General features: G+C 41.8%; 2 protein-coding genes across 4 annotated transcripts in view; one reads left to right on the top strand and one right to left on the bottom strand.

Annotated features, from left to right (window-relative positions):
• Positions 1 to 7,509, top strand: part of LOC106565453 (LIM domain and actin-binding protein 1) — a 29,240-nt gene extending 21,731 nt beyond the window's left edge. For all 3 annotated transcript variants that reach the window (XM_014132607.3, XM_014132604.3, XM_014132605.3), the window contains exons 5-11: positions 2,470 to 2,524; positions 2,995 to 3,092; positions 3,811 to 3,876; positions 4,285 to 4,336; positions 4,689 to 4,771; positions 4,928 to 5,061; positions 5,400 to 7,509. In XM_014132607.3, the coding sequence (XP_013988082.2) occupies positions 2,470 to 2,524; positions 2,995 to 3,092; positions 3,811 to 3,876; positions 4,285 to 4,336; positions 4,689 to 4,771; positions 4,928 to 5,061; positions 5,400 to 6,483 (1,572 nt within the window). In that variant the 3' untranslated portion in view covers positions 6,484 to 7,509. The remainder of the gene's footprint in view (positions 1 to 2,469; positions 2,525 to 2,994; positions 3,093 to 3,810; positions 3,877 to 4,284; positions 4,337 to 4,688; positions 4,772 to 4,927; positions 5,062 to 5,399) is intronic.
• A 3,810-nt stretch (positions 7,510 to 11,319) lies between these two features.
• Positions 11,320 to 25,544, bottom strand: part of LOC106565452 (SPRY domain-containing protein 3) — a 55,518-nt gene continuing 41,293 nt past the window's right edge. The window contains exons 7-11 of the mRNA XM_014132603.3: positions 24,531 to 24,680; positions 15,289 to 15,346; positions 12,710 to 12,829; positions 12,401 to 12,522; positions 11,320 to 12,137 (exon numbers count right to left, since the gene is read on the bottom strand). Of these exons, the coding sequence (XP_013988078.1) occupies positions 12,003 to 12,137; positions 12,401 to 12,522; positions 12,710 to 12,829; positions 15,289 to 15,346; positions 24,531 to 24,680 (585 nt within the window). The 3' untranslated portion in view covers positions 11,320 to 12,002. The remainder of the gene's footprint in view (positions 12,138 to 12,400; positions 12,523 to 12,709; positions 12,830 to 15,288; positions 15,347 to 24,530; positions 24,681 to 25,544) is intronic.

The raw sequence follows: 25,544 nt of genomic DNA, 5'->3' as shown, positions 1-25,544 counted from the left end.
TAGTCCGTAGAGTAGTAGTTAGTCCGTAGAGTAGTAGTTAGTCCGTAGGGTAGTAGTTAGTCCGTAGGGTAGTAGTTAGTCCGTAGGGTAGTAGTTAGTCCGTAGGGTAGTAGTTAGTCCGTAGGGTAGTAGTTAGTCCGTAGAGTAGTAGTTAGTCCGTAGAGTAGTAGTTAGTCCGTAGAGTAGTAGTTAGTCCGTAGAGTAGTAGTTAGTCCGTAGAGTAGTAGTTAGTCCGTAGGGTAGTAGTTAGTCCGTAGGGTAGTAGTTAGTCCGTAGGGTAGTAGTTAGTCCGTAGGGTAGTAGTTAGTCCGTAGGGTAGTAGTTAGTCCGTAGGGTAGTAGTTAGTCCGTAGGGTGGTAGTACCGGTCCGTAGAGTAGTAGTTAGTCCGTAGAGTAGTAGTTTCTAGGTTAAACCGTTCGGACGCTACAGACGTTTTTGTTAGAAGACGGATTTTCGGGATGTCTCATGGTCTGACAAACACCGCTCTAGCTCTGCCACCTTTCACCACAGATGCAGAAGTGCGACATAGGTAGATGTGGAGGATTGAGATGCAATCAATGCAACAAAAAAAACATCTCTACCTTAAACTGACAGATTTTGATGGGGATTTTTGTTGTTGTGTAACTTCGACTCTCAGGGGTTAAAGGGATACTTTGGGATTTCAGCAATGAGGCCCTTTATCTACTCCCCCAGTCAGATGAACTCGTGGATACCATTTTTATGTCTCTGTGTCCAGTATGAAGAAAGTTAGAGGTAGTTTCGCAAGCCGATGCTAACTAGTGTTAATGCAATGACTGGAAGTCTATGAGTATCTGCTGATTTTAAAATAAAAAATAAAAAAAATAAAAAAAAAAATTGTATCCACAAGTTCATCTGATTCTGGGGAAGTTGAGAAAGGACGTCATTGCCAAAATCCTGAAGTATCCGTTTAACCTTGATCCCCTCACTGGGCCTTTTGTCTCTGTTTGAACAGTGTCCCTTCTCCCTAGCCCCCCTGTTGTGACTTGCCCTCTCTCCTAGCCTGTACATTCTTATGGCATTGTAACAGGGCATCTTCAGTGTTTTCTAGGTTAAGGTGAGAGGGGAGTGTGTTAAGTATGTGTATAGCCTACTTGTTATGTGTTTTCAGTTGTGTGTGTGTGTGTATTGGTGAGTAAAATGGCTGTGTCATGGTGGAGTAGGTGGGGGGACAGACGGTCCTGTCTGACAATGGCTCTGCCTCTTGAGCTTATTAGGGGATTAACACTGTGTACATGTGTCCGCACGCTAATGTGTACATACAGTAGTGCAGGGTTCCCCAACTGGCAGGCCGCGGTCTGAATTTGGCCCACAGCGCAACTGTTTATTTTATTCTCACACACATTAGAGAGTTACTGTATGTGTGATCCTATACAAACATAAGCAAGGTTTGAAATGATTAGGTTTTAGTCAAATATATCTGTTTTGTGCGTCCTGCAGTCAATCTGCAGTCTACAAATGAATTGTAATTATGTTCCGGCCCCCCTGAACATCCGGCCAAGAGAACATCGTCCCGCGGCTGAATCTAGTTGAGGATCCGTGTGTGTGTGTGTGTGTGTGTGTGTGTGTGTGTGTGTGTGTGTGTGTGTGTGTGTGTGTGTGTGTGTGTGTGCGTGTCTCCCTTTACCATATGGTGAGTCATGATGTGGTTGGTTACATGGTTAACAGACCTGTTTGGTTGCGCTAGAAGTATTTTAGCTGGAATACGTCTGAAGTTGTTTGTCTTGTCATATCTGTTTCTTTTCCATGATGGACTACATATTATGCTTAATGCTTTCTTTAAAACAGACTGGTTGAATTTAGCTGTAGAATTTCATTGCATCTGCTGTCCAAGATTAGCCGACTGCAGTAAATTCACCATCTTGTTCAAGTTAGAAACGTTTCAGCAACTTGAGACAATTGAGCTTCCTCTGAAACCTGGACACCGTAGATATTTGGTGATTTTTGTTTTGGTGTTTAACAGTAAAGTGTTCCTTACTGCTTTGAGTCTCTCTGGGCAAATTACATGAATCACTGCTGGGAATGCTTGTTATTTGATTAGGTCTAGAGCAAGGTGTCGGGGGAAATGGCACATGCCCCAATGGGTGTGTTTGTGGTAGTGTGAATAGGGGTTTGTGTAAGCAACCATCAATGGCTCATTGTAATGTAAAGGATATGCAGGAACTGGTTTTGATGTCGATGGGCCAAACCATTGTGAGATAGGGGGAAGTTGTGATGAGTCGTGGGGGTGGTCAAATGTGACCAATGATGGGGTTGTCTGAGTGTAGAGATGGGCTAAAAAACATTAAAAGCAGAGGCTGACTAACTACAAAGGCATGGAGAGAGAGAGTTGTAGAGAAAGCAGGAGGAGACTGTGGTTGTTGGGGTGGCGGTGAGGACATCGGACAGTCCTTGTCTGAGGTCGTGTAATAAACTGAACCCTGACCCTTGACCACTGTGTTATCATCCAGGTGAGCACGGGACTACACAGCAGCTCCTCCGAGGACATGGACCAGAGAATAGGAGGTAATACATGGGCACGGGGACACACACACATTTGCACTAGACCCATATAGTGCAATCATATTCTGAGGGCACTGTATCTGATATCACTACTAGGCACTAAACTGACAAAAGGATCCCATGCAGAGAGGTGCCCACTGCAGTTCTAATAGCCACGAAGGTTACAGATGGGAACACAATGTGTGCATGATAACGGCTGTGCTTGAACTGAGGCAGAACAGTGTGTCAATTCACAGTGCGTACACGGCTTCATCTAAAAAAGACCAGCTTTATTTACTCAAGTCAACTTTTGGCAGCTTTTATATATCGTTACCCCCTTTTTTCCCTTCTTCATAGCAACTAATGTCGGCTAGTGACTTCTGACAACATTGCAGCAGAGCAAGGTGGGGGATCAGGGTCAAGAAACCTTGTAGATGCTAACCTGTGTGTGTGTGTGTGTGTGTGTGTGTGTGTGTGTGTGCGCTTTTCCACAGTGTTATCCCCTGACCGAGTTCTGGAGACCACCTCCCTGAAGGAAAGAATGGCCAAGTACCAGTCAGCCGTTACCAAAAAGGGCCCACTACCACGCACTGTGAGTTTGTGTGTGTTTGTATTTATTATACCCATTTCGTACAGAAGATGTGGTATATTATCTGTAAAAAAGAATATATAAGGCAATATGACCCCCTTTCAAACAGCCTTATGTACCACTTTTCCCTTTTAATCATACCAGTGGGTAACTGGCAAATTGGAAGGGATGGGAGTGTTAAACCATGGGGGCTGTTTAGATGTCAAATTAGGGAGGTGTTGACCTGCAAAAAAAACAGAGAACCATTCACACAGACCCAATACCTGTACTTTGGTTACAGGGTCTGAAAATGACTAGGTCTTTAGGTGGGTTTTAATTGACTGTTTTTTTTTTTACCTCATATCCATTTCAGATGTATACGAGAAAGCCGGTATAAAAAAGCAGGCATGGTAAAATAGTGGGATTTTGGTCTGTCTTTTAAACACTCTCTCCTTACATTGTTTAGTCTCCTTTGTTTAGGAGAAGCTAGAGACACTGTGGACTCAGTCGCCAGACCTAAAAATCATTTTTTAGAAAGAAGTGATCCTCTACTCTTGTTTAATAGTCCAGAAGCTTTGGTCTCACCACATCCAAGGCTAATGTAAGGATGGTGTACATGGGAAAAGTTTCATGTCAAAGAAAGACAGATCTTAGTTCACATATTTTGTAAAATATGTTTTGTATATTGTAAAACGTAATTTTGTCACTGTTCTTTTACTGATCGACCTCTGTTCGTCTGCAGGCCAGTCAGTCAGAGGGAGAGGACGGCAGCCTCAAGGAGAATGTGCCCCCTAGTGGTGTGGCTGTGGTCAGTACCTACGCGCGTGTCTGTGTCTGTCTGTGTCTGTCTGTGTCTGTCTGTGTCCGTCTGTGAGCGTGCGTGTGGCGCGTCTGAGAAATTTGGTGTTGAGGTGTGTAGCGACAGAGGGAACATGCAGTGTGAGTCTGAAATAAACGATACACTGTGTGAAGATTAGTTAATTGGATAGGGGAGCAGCGTTTAAACAGATAAAAACTGTAAAGCAATGAAAGCTGGTGTGCTGTAAGTAAATAAACTCGTACAGGTGTCCTAAAAATCCTGCTTTAAAACATGAATACACATACACAGTGGCAGTAAACTCTTTCATATTGATTTGTATGTACAATTGTACATGGGTGAACAAGCTATGTACTGTATATTTGATTTGCTGACAGGTTTTCTCTCTTTTTCTCTCAGAGCCTGGCTTTAGAGTCCTACAGCAGAAAAGTTGCTGTAGCAGAGACCAATGGTGAGTCAGCTTTAATTTCCCTATCTCCCATGATGTCATCCCCCATGATGTCATCCCCCACAGCTCTCGGCTGGGGATGCTGAGGAGAGAACCGCACCCAGCTGCTCTCGCCTCTGATTGGTCCTCTGTAATCTATGTTAAATAGCAGAGGGGGGTGGAACCCCGACTGGGTTATTACCCTGAGTTACTGCTCTGTGTCCAGGCGTCTCTCTCGTCTCAAGATTTTTTTTGTGAAAAGCTCCCTTTTTTTTATTATTATATTGCTCTGCCCAACTGTGACACTGACTTCCTCTGCAGCCAAGATGGAGTCCCTGTAGTCTCACTGGTATGTTGTGTGTTTGGTCTGTTTCAGGTGATGGCATGGACACACCTACCTCTAAGGATAGTACCTCTTCTCCATCCTCAGCCCACAGTGACCCGCCCAAGGCAGCCAGGGTGAGTCCCCTCCGTAACCTCCATCACAATGACACGTACAACATGTATTCAATCAAGGAAATCGATAGGACCACTATAAAATCTGACGACACGACTTGTTACTGACAAACACAATGCAGTGTATGAAAGGTAAATTCTTAAAGTGTCTGTGTGTAGAAGTTCTGCCTGCCCGTGAGGGAGACGTGCATTGCATGCCTGAAGACGGTGTACCCGTTAGAGAGGCTGGTGGCGAACACCCAGATCTTCCACACCTCCTGCTTCCGCTGTCTGCACTGCAACACCAAGCTCAGGTACTTGGGACACTTGCTCCCCACGGGACACTTCAAATAACATTCTCTAATATCATTATACACATTTCCCATTCCAAAACATTTAGAAACCATAGGAGAAAGAACAAAGAACATGCAAAAACAGTATTGTGTATCGTGCATCATAATACAGTATCTTAACAAAATGCTTTTTTAATCGAATTTATCACAAGCCGTATCGATTGGAAGAACATTACTTTTGAATGTACATTTGTATGAAATGTCAAGTAAATCCAGTACTGCTTTCAGTAACTGGTGTCTTGTGTCTGCATGTATCTAAAGTATGTTTTTCTGGTTCTTTGCTGCCCTCTGCTGTTCAGTCTGGGAAACTACGCCTCTCTGCACGGTAATGTCTACTGCAAGCCCCACTTCAGCCAGCTGTTCAAGGCCAAAGGCAACTACGACGAAGGCTTCGGCCACCGGCCCCACAAGGAACTGTGGACACCCCGTGCCGAGGGAGAGGAGGAGGAAGAGGGAGTAGACCGGGAGGTGGAGAAGAAGCCAAAGGAGCAGGCAGAAAGAGTGGCGGCGGTGTCCCATCCAGCCTCAGCCAAGCAGCCCAGCCCCACGGTGGAGGAGTCTCACTTGGCCAAGGTGACGGACCTGACTGCCTCTCTGGAGACACGCAGCCACACCACCTCCACTGAGAAACTCTCCAGTGCCGAGAAAATACCAGAGGCCCGCAAGCTGAGGGTTGCCTGGCCCCCTCCTGCTGACAGCGATGCTGGGACCTCTCAAATTCTGGAGGCTGGTAGTGGTGTGGGCCGGCCCTGGAGAGCCAAGTGGCCCCCAGAGGGCGAGGTGTCATTGTCCACCCTGAGCCACGACAGGTGTGAGCTGAAGAGCCTGAGGAGGAGCTCGTCTCTGAAGGAGCGAAGTCGGCCTTTCTCGGTGGCCCCCAGCCTCACCACCACCACTGCCCTCGGGCCACGGGAGCCCCGCCGGCCCCTCAAATCCCTGCTGGATAGGAGGGGGTCACTGGAGGACAGCCGCTCCATGCCTAGGGAACCAGAACCCAAACCCCAGAGGGAGAGAGAGGAGGAAAGGCAGGAGGGCAAAAAGGAGCGCAAGCCCGCCCCGCCCAGCGGCAGTGTGGTGAATGGAGAGACCAGCTCCGAGGAGGAGGTGGAGAGTCTGCCGGCGGCACAGGAGGAGAAGAGAGAAGAGCCGATGGAGAGAGGAAAAGAAGTAGAAGAGGCTTCTCTGAAATGCCAAAGTGCCTCTCCGGATATCTCAGCGTCTTCCTCTCCGTCCCCGCAGCCCAAACACAACCGCAGCTCCCAGGACGTGGGCTTCTGGGAGGGCGAGGAGGAGGGGGGCGAGGGCGAGGGGCTCACCGTAGAGGAGATGATCAAGAGGAACCGCTACTATGAGGAAGATGAGGAGGAGGAAGATGATGTCTGAACAGACACTCCACTCTTAATCTGGCTGGATTTAGACTGGATACGCACACCAACACATTCTGTCCCTAGTGCTCCCTGTCCACCATATATAACCCAGGGAGTTTTTAAAAGTGCAGGGATAAAACCATGGGGACCCACTTGTTGAATTTTTCTTTGCTTGGGTGCAATCTGTGATCATTTTGCTTGTTTGTTTCATTCACACTAGGAAAGTTAGCAATAAATCAGTCTTACTACACTACATAAAACCAAACAGCCTGATTCTTTTGTTTTCTGAGGGAGCCTGATAGGGGAGTGGTAGATTGTAACCGATTAGATTGAAAGCATTGAATACTGTTTTCCATGTTTTTTTACACTGGTTAAGGCTGGTCTGTGTCTTTTTTAAAACTGGAAGTGAATACAGTTACGATATATATATATGACACATCTTTTATATAATCTAGGAAAGATTACATCGACTATATCATTATCTAAACTGGAAATGATCTTTTGTCAACATTTAGTTTTTTGTTGATGAAGAAAGACTAAGGACTTCTGACAGGAAAGCCTCTCAAATAAATATGAAATAAATATGCATGTTTGTATTTGCAAATCAGATGCTTATATAGCCTTTGCTTCACAGGTACTTGAGTGGACTAGTCCATACCACTGCCAGATGGATAATAGGAGAAGAGACGTTCTAAAATGATCACAAGCAGTCGCTTCATCTCTATGATAATACTTGAGAATCAAAAAAGGCTTGTGATAAGAATGTGGTAAATTGATCTTGGCCGAGTAAACCAACAGTGTACTTTGAGTTTTTGGGTCCTTTACCTTCCTGGATTTATGTTTTTAGTTACAGTGCCTGTTTTGAATTGTTTTAAAAGCATCCTATTTTATAATGAATTTTGAAAATTGGATAAATGCACAGATTGTTAAACTTACCCTTATGTTTTATACCTTACTTTAAGGAGGACCAAACATTTTTCGTATCTTGGAATTTTAAATCAAAGTATGTTTGAAATAAATAATAAATGGTCTATCATTGATACATCTGTTGTCTTGTTTCAGTACATGACCTAAGGCCGGGATTCAATCCAATCGACCTTGTAGACGGTGCAGCTTTTTAAAGGCCCAGTGCAGTCAAAAACGTGATTTCCTGTGTTTTATATACATTACCAATCAAGTTTGGACACTCCTCCTCATTCAAGAGTTTTTCTTTATTTTGACTTTTTTCTACATTGTAGAATAACAGTGAAGACATCAAAACTATGAAATAACACATATGGAATTATGTAGTTACCAAAAAAACAAATCTAAATATATTTTATATTCTTCAAAGTAGCCACCCTTTGCCTTGACGACAGCTTTGCACACTCTTTGCATTCTCTCAACCAGCTTCACCTGGAATGCTTTTCCAACATTCTTGAATGAGTTCCCATGTATGCTGAGCACTTGTTGGCTGCTTTTCCTTCACTCTGCGCTCCAACTCATCCCAAACCATCTCAATTGGGTTGAGATCGTGTGATTGTGGAGGCCAGGTCATCTGATGCATCACTCTCCTTGGTCAAATTGCCCTTAGACAGCCAGGAGGTGTGTTGGGTCATTGTCCTGTTGAAAAACAAGTTATTGTCCCACTAAGCGCAAACCAGATGGGATGGCGTATTGCTGCAGAATGCTGCTCTAGCCATGCTGGTTATGTGTGCCTTGAATTCTAAATACATCAGACGGTGTCACCAGCAAAGCACCATCACACCACCTCCATGCTTCATGAACTACACATGCGGAGATCATCCGTTCACCTACTCTGCGTCTCACAGACACGGCAGTTGGAAACAAAAATCTCAAATTTGGACTCATCAGATCAACGGACAGATTTCCACCGGTCTAATGTCGTGTTTCTTAGCCCAAGCAAGTCTCTCTTTCTTATTGGTGTCCTTTTAGTAGTGGTTTCTTTGCAGCAATTCAACCATAAAGGCCTGATTCATGCAGTCTCCTCTGAACAGTTGATGTTGAAATGTGTCTGTTTACTTGAACTCTTTGAAGCATTTATTTGAGCTGCAATTTCTGAGGCTAGTAACTCTAATGAACTTATCCTCTGCAGCAGAGGTAACTCTGGGTCTTCCTTTCCTGTGGTGGTCCTCATGAGTGCAAGTTTCATCATAGCGCTTGAATAAACGTTGAAAGTTCTTGACATTTTCCGGATTGACTGACCATGTCTTAAAGTAATGATGGACTGTCATTTCTCTTTGCTTATTTGAGCTGTTCTTGCCATAATATGGACTTGGTCTTTTACCAAATAGGGCTATCTTCTGTATACCACCCCTCCCTTGTCACAACACAACTGATTGGCTCAAACGCATTAAGAAGGAAAGATATTCCACAAATGAACTTTATCAAGGCAGACCTGTTAATTGAAATGCATTCAAGGTGACTACCTCATGAAGCTGGTTGAGAGAATGCCAAGAGTGTGCAAAGCTGTCATCAAGGCAAAGGGTGGCTACTTTGAAGTATCTCAAATATAAAATATATTTTGATTTAACACTTTTTCAGACACTACATGATTCCATGTGTTCTCATAGTTTTGATGTCTTAACTGTTATTCTACAATGTAAAAAATAAAAACACTTGAATGAGCAGGTGTGTCCAAACTTTTGACTGGTACTGTATATTTCCACACAGGTTGGAATAATATTGTGAAAATGATAATGCTCTTTCAGTGTAAGAGCTGTTTGAAAAGACTGCTTGACATCTCAGCCCGTTTTGGTGGGATGGAGTTTTGGTCTGCCTGGTGACATCATCAGGTGGTAAATTAGTTAATAGACCAATAAGACAGAGTTCCAAACCTTTCTACCAATAACAGCTAGTTTTCAATTTTACCCTCCCCACAAAGACCACTCCGACAGTCCTAGCAAAATTCTTGCTTGAGAAATTGCTCTTTGCTTAGAAGCTACATATTTGTTTGTTTTCAACTAAATTAGTCAAAAATGATCACAGTAAGGATCTAACATAGTCCCGGGCTCAATTTGCCAAATTACATGTTATGAAAACACTAGCCAGCCATCTCATGGAGTGAAAATAAAAATCACACAAAGCGGGCCGTTGTATAGAAATAGATTCTCATCTTTAGTTAGGTATTTAAACATTGCATTCAATTGCAAAATGTATAGTTGACGCATTCATACAGTGAGGGGAAAAAAGTATTTGATCCCCTGCTGATTTTGTACGTCAGAAATGTTATAAATTGATTTGCATTTTAATGAGGGAAATAAGTATTTGACCCCCTCTCAATCAGAAAGATTTCTGGCTCCCAGGTGTCTTTTATACAGGTAACGAACTGAGATTAGGAGCATACTCTTAAAGGGAGTGCTCCTAATCTCAGTTTGTTACCTGTATAAAAGACACCTGTCCACAGAAGCAATCAATCAGATTCCAAACTCTCCACCATGGCCAAGACCAAAGAGCTCTCCAAGGATGTCTGGGACAAGATTGTAGACCTACACAAGGCTGGAATGGGCTACAAGACCATCACCAAGCAGCTTGGTGAGAAGGTGACAACAGTTGGTGCGATTATTCGCAAATGGAAGAAACACAATTGTCAATCTCCCTCGGCCTGGGGCTCCATGCAAGATCTCACCTCGTGGAGTTGCAATGATCATGAGAACGGTGAGGAATCAGCCCAAACTACACGGGAGGATCTTGTCAATAATCTCTAGGCAGCTGGGACCATAGTCAGCAAGAAAACAATTGGTAACACACTACGCCGTGAAGGACTGAAATCCTGCAGCGCCCGCAAGGTCCCCCTGCTCAAGAAAGCACATATACATGCCCGTCTGAAGTTTGCCAATGAACATCGGAATGATTCAGAGGACAACTGGGTGAAAGTGTTGTGGTCAGATGAGACCAAAATGGAGCTCTTTGGCATCAACTCAACTCGCCGTGTTTGGAGGAGGAGGAATGCTGCCTATGACCCCAAGAACACCATCCAAACCGTCAAACATGGAGGTGGAAACATTATAATTTGGGGGTTTTTCTGCTAAGGGTCAGGACAACTTCACCGCATCAAAGGGACGATGGACGGGTCCATGTACCGTCAAATCCTGGGTGAGAATCTCCTTCCCTCAGCCAGGGCATTGAAAATGGGTCGTGGATGGGTATTCCAGCATGACAATGACCCAAAACACACGGCCAAGGCAACAAAGGAGTGACTCAAGAAGAAGCACATTAAGCTCCTGGAGTGGCCTAGCCAGTCTCCAGACCTTAATCCCATAGAAAATCTGTGGAGGGAGCTGAAGGTTCGAGTTGCCAAACGTCAGCCTCAACCTTAATGACTTGGAGAAGATCTGCAAAGAGTGGGACAAAATCCCTCCTGAGATGTGTGCAAACCTGGTGGCCAACTACAAGAAACGTCTGACCTCTGTGATTGCCAACAAGGGTTTTGCCACCAAGTACTAAATCATGTTTTACAGAGGGGTCAAATACTTATTTCCCTCATTAAAATGCAAATCAATTTATAACATTTTTGACATGCGTTTTTCTGGATTTTTTTGTTGTTATTCTGTCTCACTGTTCAAATAAACCTACCATTAAAATTATAGACTGATCATTTCTTTGTCAGTAGGCAAACGTACAAAATCAGCAGGGGATCAAATACTTTTTTCCCCCACTGTATCTATGAACTGTAAGATTAAATGAACCTAACTGGTGATTAATATGAAATCAAATGGTACTCTGTAAGGAACAGTTGTGAGTACAGTGCATGGTCTTCCCTTTTGAAATCATAAAATGCAATCAATTAGCACATTGCTTTCTTGAGTACAGTTCTGTTATTACAGATGATGAATCAAAACAAATACAAATGTTGTTGATCAAGTATTTCATTTAACCTGTCATTCGCCAATAAAATAACGCAGAAGAGAAAGAACAGAGAAATGCTAAACAAAAAGTAGTGCATCATAATCCACTATATCTAGAATAAAGTGCTTTTGATAAAAGGATATGGCATCATGAGTCTTAGAAAAAATAAACATAACACAGCATCATAGTCATTACAGTCATTTGGATTTTGGCATACCTGAGAGTTGCATTTCTTGGCTGCGGGTTTTATGTTACAGCATTTTGAATTAATTCCTCTAATAATCTCAAAATAGAGTTAAACTAATAAGATTTGACTGATTGCTGCTTAAAGACCTGGGATTGGTCCAGCGATCAACCCTTTGAACCATTTATAGTATTTTCTATTGACATGATAACAGTAAGCACTTTCTTGAGGCACCCATGCAGTATTATATTGTTATATCAGCTTTGAATAATATCCACCTTCCTACCATATAGTAGCATGAGTTTCATTTTATGTTAGGAGTCAACCAGAGTAAACTAAACCGAGGTAGGACTTCCCAGGCAACATGCTCGATCCAGGAGTGATGTGAAGCGGAGGGATACCGCACTGGAGTGATAACTCCAAACACTCCCCTACAGCAGACTTGGGATTGGTCTATCATCATCATGTCGCTACCCTCTTCACCCTCTCCGCCTCTCCCTCTCTCAGCCGCTGAGGGGGTGCAGGTCAACCCTGATTTTCTCCCCGGTGCTCATCATGCCGATGGTAGGGTAGAACCCTCCTGCTGGCACTGCCACCTCCCTACGGCCCACCACCTTCCCATTCCTAGTGAAGAACACCTGGCACAACACAAGGGGGCGACAGTGAGTTAATATTCACACCAGGGTTGGGCTACATTTCATTTCAATCAATTCAGGAGAGCAACACAAATCGGCAATTTCCACTTCAGTGCCTACTGTTTGACCACTCCCATATCAAACCAAGTATCACATTAAAACCCCATAACTAATTTGTCATAACTCCTCTCCCCTGCTTCCCACTGAGCTAATGACCTGGCCCTGTTTGAAGGTTTGCTGTTGTAGACAAAAGATACATCTCTCACCATGACTTTACTCCCCTCCTGCTCTTCCCCATCCTCCTCCTCGTCCTCATCGTTCATGTAGAGTTCATTCTGGACACGCCGCTGCTTGGGCCAGACCTCCAAGTCCCCGTCGTCACTGTCATCTGACGGAGCCACACCGATATGGTCAGACAGACACAGACAGATTGATAGACATGGAGATGAGGAGACATAACTTATGAGACAGACAACCATGAAACAAACAATGTCTTTGGAGAATAAAAGAAAGCAGCAAATGTGAGTGGGGAGTTTTTACGGTATAAGATGGCAGCAGCCTATTGTTCAACTTACCTCCACTGTCCAGGATGTAGTCCCGTGGGAACATGATGCCACAGCCCATGACGTCCCCCTCAAAACAGCGAGGGCCAAAGGCGTCTCCCACCCCACTACCCTGGAAAAGCTTCCCATCATCTGAGAGAGGAAGGAATGAGATATCAATGAGCAAAGGGTGAGCGTGTGTGTATGTGAATGAGAGAGCATGTGTGCGAGTGAGCCGTCATTCTGCATTTCCATGCAAATTCAGTCAGTTCAGGGCAAAAAGAAAAGTCCTACTTCTATGAATCTCCTGCATTGACAAGGAAGTGAGTCCAATCCAGAACTTCAAAACGAGTGAGACTCCTACTCCTGTGTGCTGAAGGCCGGATACCACAGGCAGAAAAAATTACATTTTTGCATCTACCTATAAATTTAGATTTTTGGGGTATTTTTATCCTTTAATATGAGTACTTTAAAAAAGTACAGATAAAAATGTCCACAACTTAGTTTATCATACTACCGTAATCAATATTTCATGAATTTTAACCACTTTTAAATGGACATACACTGAGTATACCAAACATTAGCAACACCTTTCGCCCTCAGAACAGCCTCAATTCGTTGGTTGGGGCATGGCCTCTATAAGGTGTCGAAAGCGTTCCACAGGGATGCTGGCCCATGTTGACACCAATGCTTCCCACAGTTGTGTCAAGTTGGCTGGATGTCCTTTGGATCTTGGACCATTCTCGATACACACGAGAAACTGTTAAGTGTGAAAAACCCAGCAGCGTTGCAGTTCTTGACACAAACCGGTACGCCTGGCACCTACTACCATACCCCGTTAAATCTTTTGTCTTGCCCTTTGACCCTGAATGGAACATATACACAATCCATGTCTCAAGGCTTAAAAATCCTTCTTTAATTATCTACACTGATTGAAATGGATTTCACGAGTGAAATCAATAAGGGATCATTGCTTTCAACTGGATTCACCTAGTCAGTCTATGTCATGGAAAGAGTAGGTGTTTTTAATATTTTGTATAATCAGTATAATACATCCATAATTTCACACATAATTTTAAAGCCCATTTCATAGAGAATGTTACCAACTGGACTATATTTAGTAACTAACTTTGAAAAGATGGTTTTGGGTCAAAACAGACGTTTGATGATTGGTAGGCTAAATTCAGTGTACTTGGTCTTTAACTGCCGTTTCCCGAAAATCAGACTCTTCCCACATGCCAACAAAAACTTCAGAAGCATTTACACATTGACAAAAGTTTGTGTGTTATCCTTAGATATATTCTCCATAATTATTCGAAGGGAATTGTTGATATGTTGTTCTCCAAAGATTATAGAGCAATTGTTCTTGTAAAATGCGCCAAAAAAGCATTTTACGTATGTCTTTAGTATTTTACAGATGGAAAGATTTAAAAAGTATTTATCCATAATCTTGTCTGAGTAAGTCCCGTCATGGAGTTTCTTAACCAAATTTATACCCAAATATTTAGGCTGACTTCATCCAGTGTCGAGAAACATGTATTTGTGGTATATGCAAATACAGTATGTGCATAATTAATGAGATATGACCTTATTTGCATATGTTATACAATATTTCAGAACAATTTGAATACAAAAAATTATTATATTTGTGTGTACATTCAACCGGTAAAAGTTGATTGTGATATGATTAAGAGAAAAACAATTCTTATTAGGGTGGTGTGCCTGGCCTCAAAACATGTACTTAAACTCCACTTGTCCTCATCTCAACCTCCCTGGCCAGTGGAATGGATGACTATCAACCAGAGGTCAGGGGGAATGTGTCTCATCCTTAGGGTGGATTATAGGAAGAGAAAGGGCGTATCCCCATGGAAACAATGACATGGAACACATGAAACATGAAGAGATCGCTAGGTGGGGTTTCACCTAATCACCACTTTGGCAGATAAGCAGTGATAAACACACAGGCTTATCATAAGAGAAACACACTGATCGGGGTATCCTACCATTCATGCTGACTTGAACAACTCCTCTCTCAGCTTCTCTCTCAGTCTCTGGCTGAGCCCACACATGGCACCTTATTCCCTTCATAGGGCTCTGGTCAAAAGTAGTGCACTATGTACTGTAGGATATATTTTGAGTTTGACCACTTCTCTTTTTCTTTCCGTCTCCCTCTATAGGTTAGCCAAGGGCTACACCACGCAGGCCTTTCATACAGTTTGGGAAGGATACATTCTGTTCTATACAGTATGAGGTTGACTGCTTCCTCCCTATAAACTGAAGGCTTTCATACTACTATGACACTGTGGGCTGAATTATAACTTGAGATAAACCAGGATAAGATAGATTTAGAGAAGCCATACAATGGGAGATTTGTGTCACAGTTTGGGTTATGGGATATTTGTATGACAGTTTGACTTATGTGCACATGTCTCAAGGCAGGAGTCTGTCTGACCAATAATTAGAATCATGCTAAATTACAGTAGTCACATGTTTAGTGTATGGCAAGCAGGTACAGAGACAGACGCATTCAAACAAACAACCAATCAAGCCATCATACAGAAACACTTGCAGAAGGACAGACAAACAGACGTTACATGACTCAGGACACTCACCTGCATGATAGGCTATGGAACCCCTGCTCCAGCCAGGGTGTCTGTTTTTGGGATAATTCTGTGAAATTAATATAACACGTCAATACAAAGTCAATGAGGTCTCATTTTACTCATGAATCGTCATTTCAGCAAGCCATGACACCCAACTGTTTCTAACTACAGAAACAATTTCAGAACAATCTGAGATGGTAAGACTGGCATTCCTAAAACATTATTTTGTTGAAATTTAATTTTATGTCTGGGAAATTAAGATAATTGATTGCACCCAAAATTGGCATTTTAATTGATAGGATTCAGATAATATTAAATAAATATCTTATCCAGCCTTCCCTGTAGCTCAGTTGGTAGAGCATGGTGTTTGCAACGCCAGGGTTGTGGGTTCGATTCCCACGGGGGGCCAGCACAGGAAAAAAAAAACAATGTATGAAATGTATGCATTCACTACTGTAAGTCGCTCTGGATAAGAGCGTCTGCTAAATGACCAAAAATGTAAAAAAAAAAAAATGTAAATCCGATTTGGACAAAACTTTTTCCTACCAATGAGTAAAACAAGAGGAACCCTGGAGGCCATTCCCCCCAGAAATGTCCAGGAACTTGCAGGTGCCTTGGTGGAAGAGTGGGGTAACATCTCACAGCAAGAACTGGCAAATCTAGTGCAGTCCATGAGGAGGAGATGCACTGCAGTACTTAATGCAGCTGGCGGCCACACCAGATACTGACTGTTACTTTTGATTTTGACCCTCCCTTTGTTCAGGGACACATTATTCTATTTCTGTTAGTCACATTTCTGTGGAACTTGTTCAGTTTATGTCTCAGTTGTTGAATCTTGTTATGTTCATACAAATATTTACACATGTTAAGTTTGCTGAAAATAAATGCAGTTGACAGTGAGAGGACGTTTATTTTTTTGCTGAGTTTACATTTCTTAAAAAATGAAGGAGAATCAAGAGAGAGGGAGAGAGAAAAAGAGAGAGCTAGCTATATTTCATAGTATTTTTTCACTTTCACTTAATTAGCTAGCTAGCTAGTTTAGCCTACTCAAACAGAGATGGCTGCTATGTTAGCTAGCTGACTACGGCTATCAAACATTGGAACTCTTCCAAGTCAAGGTTAAACCAAAATAAAATAAAAATCACACATTATTTGTCACATGCGCAGAATACAACAAGTGTAGACCTTACCATGAAATGCTTACTTACAAGCCCTTATCAACAGTGCAGTTCAAGAAGAGTTAAGAAAATATTTACCAAATCAACTAAAGTAAGAAATAATAAAATGTAACACAATAAAATAACAATAACGAGGCTATATACAGGGGATACCGGTACTGAGTCAGTGTGCGGGGGTACAGGTTAGTTGAGGTAATTTGTACATGTAGGTAGGGTTGAAGTGACTATGCATAGATAATAAACAGCGAGTAGCAGCAGTGTACAAAACAATGAGGGGTGTCAATGTAAATAGTCCATTATTTTCGGTCATAAGAGACGGTAGCAGCAACATTATGTACAAAATAAGTAAAAAAATAACAATGCAAAAACACTAACAAAATAGCACAGTTGGTTAGGAGCATGTAAAACATCAGCCATCCTCTTCGGCGCCATCTTAAATCCAGCTTTTGTTTTAATGAATTTATTGCCACCAGGACCCGCCGGTGTAACTGCTAAAGTGCTTGATGACTGTACACTGTACTACATGATTGTAGCGGGTTTACTAATCCGTTAGTTCTATTAGCTATTTTGACTGGGATGTAGGCTGTGTGTAGCGGTTAGCGGTTATGATATGAAGGTTTGGCTTGGAAAGGTTTATTCGTTGATGTGTTCTGCACTGAAGCCCACAAGCAAAGAGAGAAGGTGAGAGAGAAGGAGAGCACGTAGATGCGAGAAGGAATTACAAGCAAAGGGATCGTGCTGTTTGTATGTGTCTGCTATGAAAGTGAACTGTGTTTGCATGTGATCAGGGGTGTATTCTGTTATAATAAACTAAACACACCCAAGGGGCCATTTCCTGGACACAGATTAAGCGTAAAAGAAAGACAAACTGATTTGCTTGAATGGAGGACTGGCTTGAATTGTGAGAATGACCACAAGTTCTTTCAATAATTAGACAAATCTATTGGTTTTCTGCCCAAGTTGCAAAGGAAATGTTGTGATCTATTTCATAAACACAAAAGACCAGCAAAATGGATAAAAGAGTGTGGCGGTATAGTAAGATCAGTGGATCAGTGGATCAATTACTATTTTCTCTGAGCTGGGGGGAAAAAAATTCACCAGATTCATATACATGGGATACATGACATAGTATGGCGAAGCAATACTCCAAGCCACAGCTTCATACTACTTGTCAAACATAGAGAACTGATATTATATACTGTTTGTTGGGATGGAATTGGCATGGGGTGTGGGGATTCTGAATTGTTAGGGGGATTCCTTATGTTTTATTCATTGGTAGGAAGAAGTTTGGTCCAAATCAGATCTTGGTTACTATATTTATTGAATATTATCTGTATCCAATATATAAAATGAACAATTTGGATGCCATTGATTAGCTTAATTTCTCAGAAATCAAATAAAATGTAAACAAAATGTTTCAAGAATGCTAATCATATCTGTTACTAACTATAGAAACAATTTCAGAACAATCTGAGATGGTGGGTGTTGAAATCTTCTTTCTTGTGCTTTTTGAGGTGGAATAACCCTCATACGAGGTGTGCGTACTGTATGTCTAATGACACCTTCCTGATACTGATTAATAGTGTGTGTGTGATTCATTGATTCAGTTTCCTGCAAATGCTCCATTGAGCCCCCAGGTGATTTAACAGAAATCCCTACAGAGGCCAAGTGTTGTTTCTGATAAGATCTGAGGATGAGTCACACTTAATGGGGCACAGTCTTTCCCAGTCCCAGGGTGCACCCTGTCCATCAGCCCATACAAAGGATGTCCTCATGCAGGACCGATAAGAACATTTAGATTAGGTTGAAACACTTCATTCTTTCTAGTTCTTCCCCCATCCCACTCTACTCCACCTCTATCTCTGCAATATATTTTGATACAGATAATAGCCATTAAAAGGGTCTAGATTTACAGCCATAAAACACTTTGATGAGTCACTGTTACTCTGAAGACACCATTTTTTAAATAAGTGTTAACAACCACTATCCATTGATAAAACAGCTTTCTCAAAACACGCAGATGCTAATCTTTAACACACAGTGGGTAACCTCACCTGGGGATGGCGACACCAGAGCAAACAGCCCTATCCTCTATGCTGGTATTGTTCATTGTAACACACACTAACAAAGACGTACTGTGGAGCCACTAGGTAATGACTAATGCTTCACTCTTTTTGCGAAGAATGAGAAGAGAGCTGCTGTTGTGCCAAGGGCTTTACTGGTAGAGATGGAGAGATAGACACACAAGGGGGGAGAGGACAGTTGATAAAGAGAGGGTAAGATAGTGGAGACGTATGGAGATGGACAGGTGAGGCAATGGAAGGTTGAGGGAGGGGGAGAAAGATAGAGAAATGGAGAGATGGGAGGAAGAGAAGATTGAGTGAGATTATGATCAAGGGATTAAAAAAATATATTTTTTGTCATTTAGTTAGCAGACGCTCTTATCCTTGCTCAAGTGCAAATCAACAGAATTTTCACAGAGAATCAGAGAGGGACAGAGAGAGTGACACAGGAATGTGTATCACACCATCCTGTCATTCTCTAATAAAAAGAGGAGTCAAAGTTGTCAATGATCTGCCTTTACCACAAGTGGTCCCATATGACTCAGTTGACAAAGAATGGCGCTTGCAACGCCAGGGTTGTGGGTTCGATTTCTACAGGGGACCAATATCAAAAATGTACAGTTTTTCCACATTTTCTTCCTTTACAGCCATATTCTAAAATGTATTAAATTGTTTTTTTTCCCCCTCATCAATCTACACACAGTACTCCATAATGACAAAGCAAAAACAGGTTTTTAGAAATGTTGGCTAATTTATAAAAAATACAGTACCAGTCAAAAGTTTGGACACACCTACTCATTCAAGGGTTTTTATTTGTTTTTACTATTTTCTAAATTGTAGAATAATAGTGAAGACATCAAAACTATGAAATAACACATATGGAATCATGTGGTAAACAAAAAATAGTTACACAAATCAAAATATATTTTAGATTTTAGATTCTTCAAAGTAGCCACCATTTGCCTTGACAGCTTTGCACACTCTTGGCATTCTCTCAACCAGCTTCACCTGGAATACATTTCCAACAGTCTTGAAGGAGTTCCCACATATGCTGAGCACTTGGATGCTTTTCCTTCACTCTGCAGTCCAACTCATCCCAAACCATCTCAATTGGGTTGAGGTCGGGTGATTGTAGAGGCCAGGTAATCTGATTCAGCACTCCATCACTCTCCTTCTCGATCAAATAGCCCTTACACAGTCTGGAGGTGTGTTGGGTCATTGTCCTGTTGAAAATCAAATGATAGTCCCACTAAGCGCAAAGCAGATGGGATGGCATATCGCTGCAGAATGCTGTGGTAGCCATGCTGGTTAAGTGTGCATTGAATTCTAAATAAATCACTGACAATGACACCAGCAAAGCACCCCCACACCATCACACCTCCTTTAGGTGCCTTTTGGCAAACTCCAAGTGTGATTTCATGTGCCTTTTACTGAGGAGTGGCCTGATTGGTGGAGTGATACAGAGATGGTTGTCCTTCTGGAAGTACCCTTCCCCAGATCTGTGTCTCGACACAATCCTGTCTCGAGGCTCTACGGACAATTCCTTTGGCTTGGTTTTGCTCTGACATGCACTGTCAACTGTGGGACCTTATATAGACAGGTGTGTGCCTTTCCAAATCATGTCCAATCAATTGAATTTACCACGGCTGGACTCCAATGAAGTTGTAGAATCATCTCAAGGATGATCAATGGAAACAGAATGCATCTGAGCTCAATTTCAAGTCTCATAGCAAAGAGACTGAATACTTACTGTATTTAAAGAAGGTATTTCTGTTTTTAGTAAATTTGCAAAAATGTCTAAAAACCTGTTTTCACATTGTCATTATGGGGGTTTGTGTGTAGATTGATGAGGATTTTTTTATTTATTTAATCAATTTTAGAATAAAGCTGTAACGTAACAAAATGTGGAAAAAGTCAAGGGGTCTGAATACTTTCCGAATGCACTGTATGCATTACTGCAAGTTGCTCTGGAAAAGAAAGTCTGCTAAATTACTAAAATGTAAATGGTTTCTGAAAGGGGATGACGTCTGCCTCTTTTGTTTTTTCCTGTGAAAGACAATGGTTCACATAAACACAGTGACGAGAGGATGGCTCACTGGACCTGATAGGAGGGGGAGGTGTAGAAGTCTGAAACCTCAGGAATGGCAGACTGATAGATTTAAGATGCCCCACCAGAACAGCAAACTGCTCCAGAAAACAATTCCTAGGAAAACTAATCAGTGAAATCACAGAGCTCTATTCTTTTGTCCTCGTCCACATGAACATTGCTCTGGCATTTCTCATGGTGTGGACTTGATCAGAGGTAGATGAGATGGCCAAACGTAACATCAGGATGGTTTTGCCGCAACACCCAATGGATGATTTACAGTCATTGTCATTGTCTGGGTACAACACATCCTTACAACACACATGGAACAAACTTCCAAAATGACTAATTCATGATAAACAGAAGTTGGAGCACTCAAAAAAAACAGGCTGAGATTTACTTCTTACCCTCAGGCTTTGTTCCATATTCTGATGAAGCACAGATATCCTGACGTTTCTCCTCTCAGTAAGTCATTTGTGGGTTTTTTAAGCCCTATTATGGAATTCCTGACATTTGTTGTTGAGCAGCCCTACTCTCCTTCGTTTTCTGAAAAGGGGGAGGCCTATTTGAACTGTGACCTATTTGAAACTCTTCATGATGTTGCAAGAGTGGGAGCTCCAGATGTAGCCAAAGAAAGTTCCACAAGGATCCAGCAGTATCTAGGTTCTCTTATTTCCAGGTTCTCTTATTTCCAGGTTCTCTTATCTGATCAAATAACTGACATATCTGAAGTAGGAGGACTTTAATTTACATTAAACAGGATGTGAAGATTCCATGTTGATTAAATCTCTGATGTCATAACAAGTTCAGGTGTTTCTGTGTTGAGCAGACTGTCATTACACGAGCCCACTCTTAACGGCCTGACAGATGATATTTCCACAATATGGAGATAAACGCTGTAATAAAATTATAAAGAGAGACACACCGTTGGAAAGGGTTCGAATAAATTAATTTAGGATAACAGCTTTATAATTTTCTATGATATTATCAACTTGATCTTTCTAACCCAGAGGACGCAAACACTTGCTGTATACTTTGCTTTTTATGGTGCTACTCAGTGGTAACCATCTCAACAGACAAAAATGCCCAGCTACCTAGCGGCTAAATAGCCATGGTTAGAAAACTGTCACACCGTGAAAGTTGTCATTCAGTTGGAAATAGTGAAATAAACAATGCTTGCCTTGAGTAACAGAAGAAGAAAAAAGCTGAGATACATGGATAATTAGAGAGAACAGAGAAAAAGAGAAAGAAAAAAGAAAAAGAGAGAGAAGGGTAGATAAGTGTCTGTAATCTTGTGAGGTGGAGACCTGGTCCGATACAGCACATTTCCCACACTCCACTTCAATCACTGTTGCTGTCATGTTAGCATGGTGGGTTAGCATGTAAATGGAACAGCCTGTGTTTTCTGTGGAAAACCAAATGAGGGGTTCAAATGACACATTATTTATTTGTTGTTCACTTTTCCCCTTTCCATCATCCATCACTCGGAATGGGGTGGAAGTACGTACTGAAGCGGATGAGAAATAGTTGAAAGAGGATAGGATCATCATGGCTGGGCTAACGAGATAAGCAACATGACAGCAGCATTTGACCAAAGACACTGACTGGTTAAACAATTAGCCTACCTCAGTTTCCTTTTACCTCCTTTTCACCCCAAAATTAAGGTTTAATTGGCATCTAGCCTAATTCCATCTTTTCAGATGGTACCCATTCCTTTGGGATTGAGGCCTGCAAATATCTTCAAATGCACATCCAGAATCTGTACAGATGTGTGTGGGGGGGGGGAGGGGGGGGGGGGCTAAAAAGAAAGTATTCATACCCCTTGACTTTCTCCACATTTTGTTTGAATTGAGATTTTGTGTCACTGGCCTACACACAATACCCCAAAATGTCAAAGTGGAATTATGTTTTAGAAATGTTTACACATTAATTAAAAATGAAAAGCTGAAATGTCAATAAGTATTCGACCCCTTTTTCATGGCAAGCCTAAATAAGTTTAGAAGTAAAAATGTGCCTGAGAAGTCACATAAATAAATTGTATGAACTCTGTGCAATTATAGTGTCTAACATGACTTTTTGAATGACTACCTTATCTCTGTACCTCACACATACAATTATCTATAAGGTCCCTCAGTCGAGCAGTACATTTCAAACACAACCACAAAGACCAGGGAGGTGTTAAGCCTTGGATGGTACACCCAGTCACTACACATATACAGGTGTCCTTCCTAACTCAGTTGCTGGAGAGGAAGGAAACCACTAAGGGATTTCACCAAGCCAATGGTGACTTTAAAAAAGTTAAGAGTTTAATGGCTGTTATAGGAGAAAACTGACGATGGATCAACAACATTGTAGGTACTCCACAACACTAACCTAATAGACAGAGTAAAAAAAGGAAGCCTATACAGAATAAAAAATATTCCAAGGCATCCTGTTTGCAACAAGCACTAAAGTAATACTGCAAATAATGTTGCAAAACATTTCACTTTTTATCCTGAATACAAAGTGTTATGTTTGGGGCAAATCCAATACAACACATTACTCAGTACCACTATCCATATTTTCAAGCATAGTGGTGGCTGCATCATGTTATGGGTATGCTTGTAATCGTTAAGAACTGGGGAGTTTTTTCAGGATAAAAAAGATACTGAATGGAACTAAGCACAGGCAAAATCCTAGAGGAAAACCTGGTTCAGTCTACTTTCCACCAGACACAGAGATGAATTTACCTTTCAGCAGGACAATAAACTCAAACACAAGACCAAATATACACTGGAGTTGCTTACCAAGAAAACATTGAATGTTCTTGAGTGGCCTAGTTACAGTTTTGACTTAAATCGACTTGAAAATGTATGGCAAGACTTGAAAATGACTGATCAAAAACCAACTTGACAGAGCTTGAAGAGTTTTTGTATAAATATTGTACAATCCTGGTGTGCAAAGCTCTTAGACTTACCCGGAAAGCTGTAATCGCTGCCAAAGGTGATTTTAACATGTATTGACTCAGGGGTGTGAATACTTATGTAAATTAGATATTTCTGTATTAAGAACCGTAGAATGCTATGGAAGTATAACATGTTTCACAAACTCAGATAGAGTCATTATAGGCTGGATAATGAGGATGTAGGGTGATAATGATGATAATAATAGTGTTCTTGATGTTCATTATGCTGGAGATAATGACTAGTGATAATAGCAATGAATGATGACAATGATGATGATAATGTATGAGGAAGTAGCCTGAGGTGATCTAGCAGTGTCACGACTTCTGCTGAAGTCAATGCCCCTCCTTGTTCGGGTGGTGTTATATTGATGCACTATTGTAAAGTGGTTGTTCCACTGGATATCATAAGGTGAATGCACCAATTTGTAAGTCGCTCTGGATAAGAGCGTCTGCTAAATGACTTAAATGTAAATGTAAAATGGTGCTCGGCGATCAACGTCACCGGTCTTCTAGCCATCACTGATCCATTTTTCATTTTCCATTGGTTTTGTCTTGTTTTCCTACACACCTGTTTCCAATTCCATTCATTACATGTTGTGTATTTAACCCTCTGTTTTCCCTCATGTCCTTGTCCGAGATTGTTTTGTTTGTTATTGATTTCGTGTATTTTTGTATTGGTGAGCTACGGGTATTTTTACCCATGTTGGTTTTGGAGTTCGTGTTTGTTTATTATTTATTAAACAACTCCAGTTATACCAAGTTGGTTTCTCCTGCGCCTGACTTCCTTGCCACCTACACACACGACGATGACAAGAGGTTACTGCCGCTGCCTTCAGAGCACACATGTATGCCAGTGCTCTGGAACGGGTTCGAATCCAGATGATGTCCGCCGTTCTAGCACACCACTTCTCTTCCTTACTTCCCTTTTGCTCTTTACTGCCAAAAAAAGACATAAATAAAACTATGATAAGGATACGTACCCTGCGTGCCAGTCCCAGGGCGATGTAGCACTTCTCTCCTGCGTCGGTGATCTCCAGTTCGTAGTAGTGGCAGCGTGTGTTGAGGGGTAGACGGGATTGGGCCAAACCCACATCCATGATGCTCTTCCCTTTACCCACGTACTCCAGCAACTGAGGAGGAGGATGGCATCACACATCACAATAAGACAAATTCTGTATCTACAAATAAATTAACTCATTGAAATAAACATAGCACAAACCCACTAGCTCAACAAAGTACATTCAGTACCATTTAACGTAATTCATGATACAGGGCCCGGGATGTAGAGAATAAGCACGTTCTTCTCAGCACACAAAACCCCAGGACAAGAACAATAGACAATTTATGATATTTTAATTGAACCTTTGTTTAACTAAATCAGTTAAGAACAAATTCTTATTTACAATGATGGCCGAGGGACAGTGGGTTAACTGCCTTGTTCAGGTACAGAACGACAGATTTTTACCTTATCAGCTCGGGGGATTTGATCTAGAAACCTTTCGGTTACTGGCCCAACCTGCCGCCCCAGGTATGGGTATGTATGTGTGTGTGTGTGATTTGTACCAGGATGCACTGTGTGTGACCCTTTCCCTCTGCCCTTTCCTGCTGAAAGGTAAAAACACACACTTGGCTCAGCATCAAAACTACACACTTGTAAATATTGGTCTGCAATCTATGTGTTTATTCTCATTTAATCTGAGGAAGAAAGAAAAACAACCAGGATATAGAGTTGTATTAATTACCTTAAACTATGCTCAGTTATAATGAAGACAATACCTCAAAACAGTTTTCAGCGTGAGCGTAACATTTGTACCTTGGCCGAGTTTAGGATTTAGGTAACAATAGATCTTCTCTCTGAGGTGCTTATGAAACCACATAATCAGACAGACATGTACAGACACACTCACACATATACCCTCATATATACCCTCGACTAACCGGTGCACCCGCACATTGACTATGTACCGGTACCCCCTGTATATAGCCTCGCTATT

Source organism: Salmo salar, chromosome 12 (assembly GCF_965601325.2).
Source record: "Salmo salar chromosome 12, fSalSal1, whole genome shotgun sequence".
Taxonomy (NCBI): domain Eukaryota; kingdom Metazoa; phylum Chordata; class Actinopteri; order Salmoniformes; family Salmonidae; genus Salmo; species Salmo salar.
The sequence above is the reverse complement of the archived record's forward strand: the minus strand, read 5'-3'. Positions and strand labels throughout refer to the sequence as shown.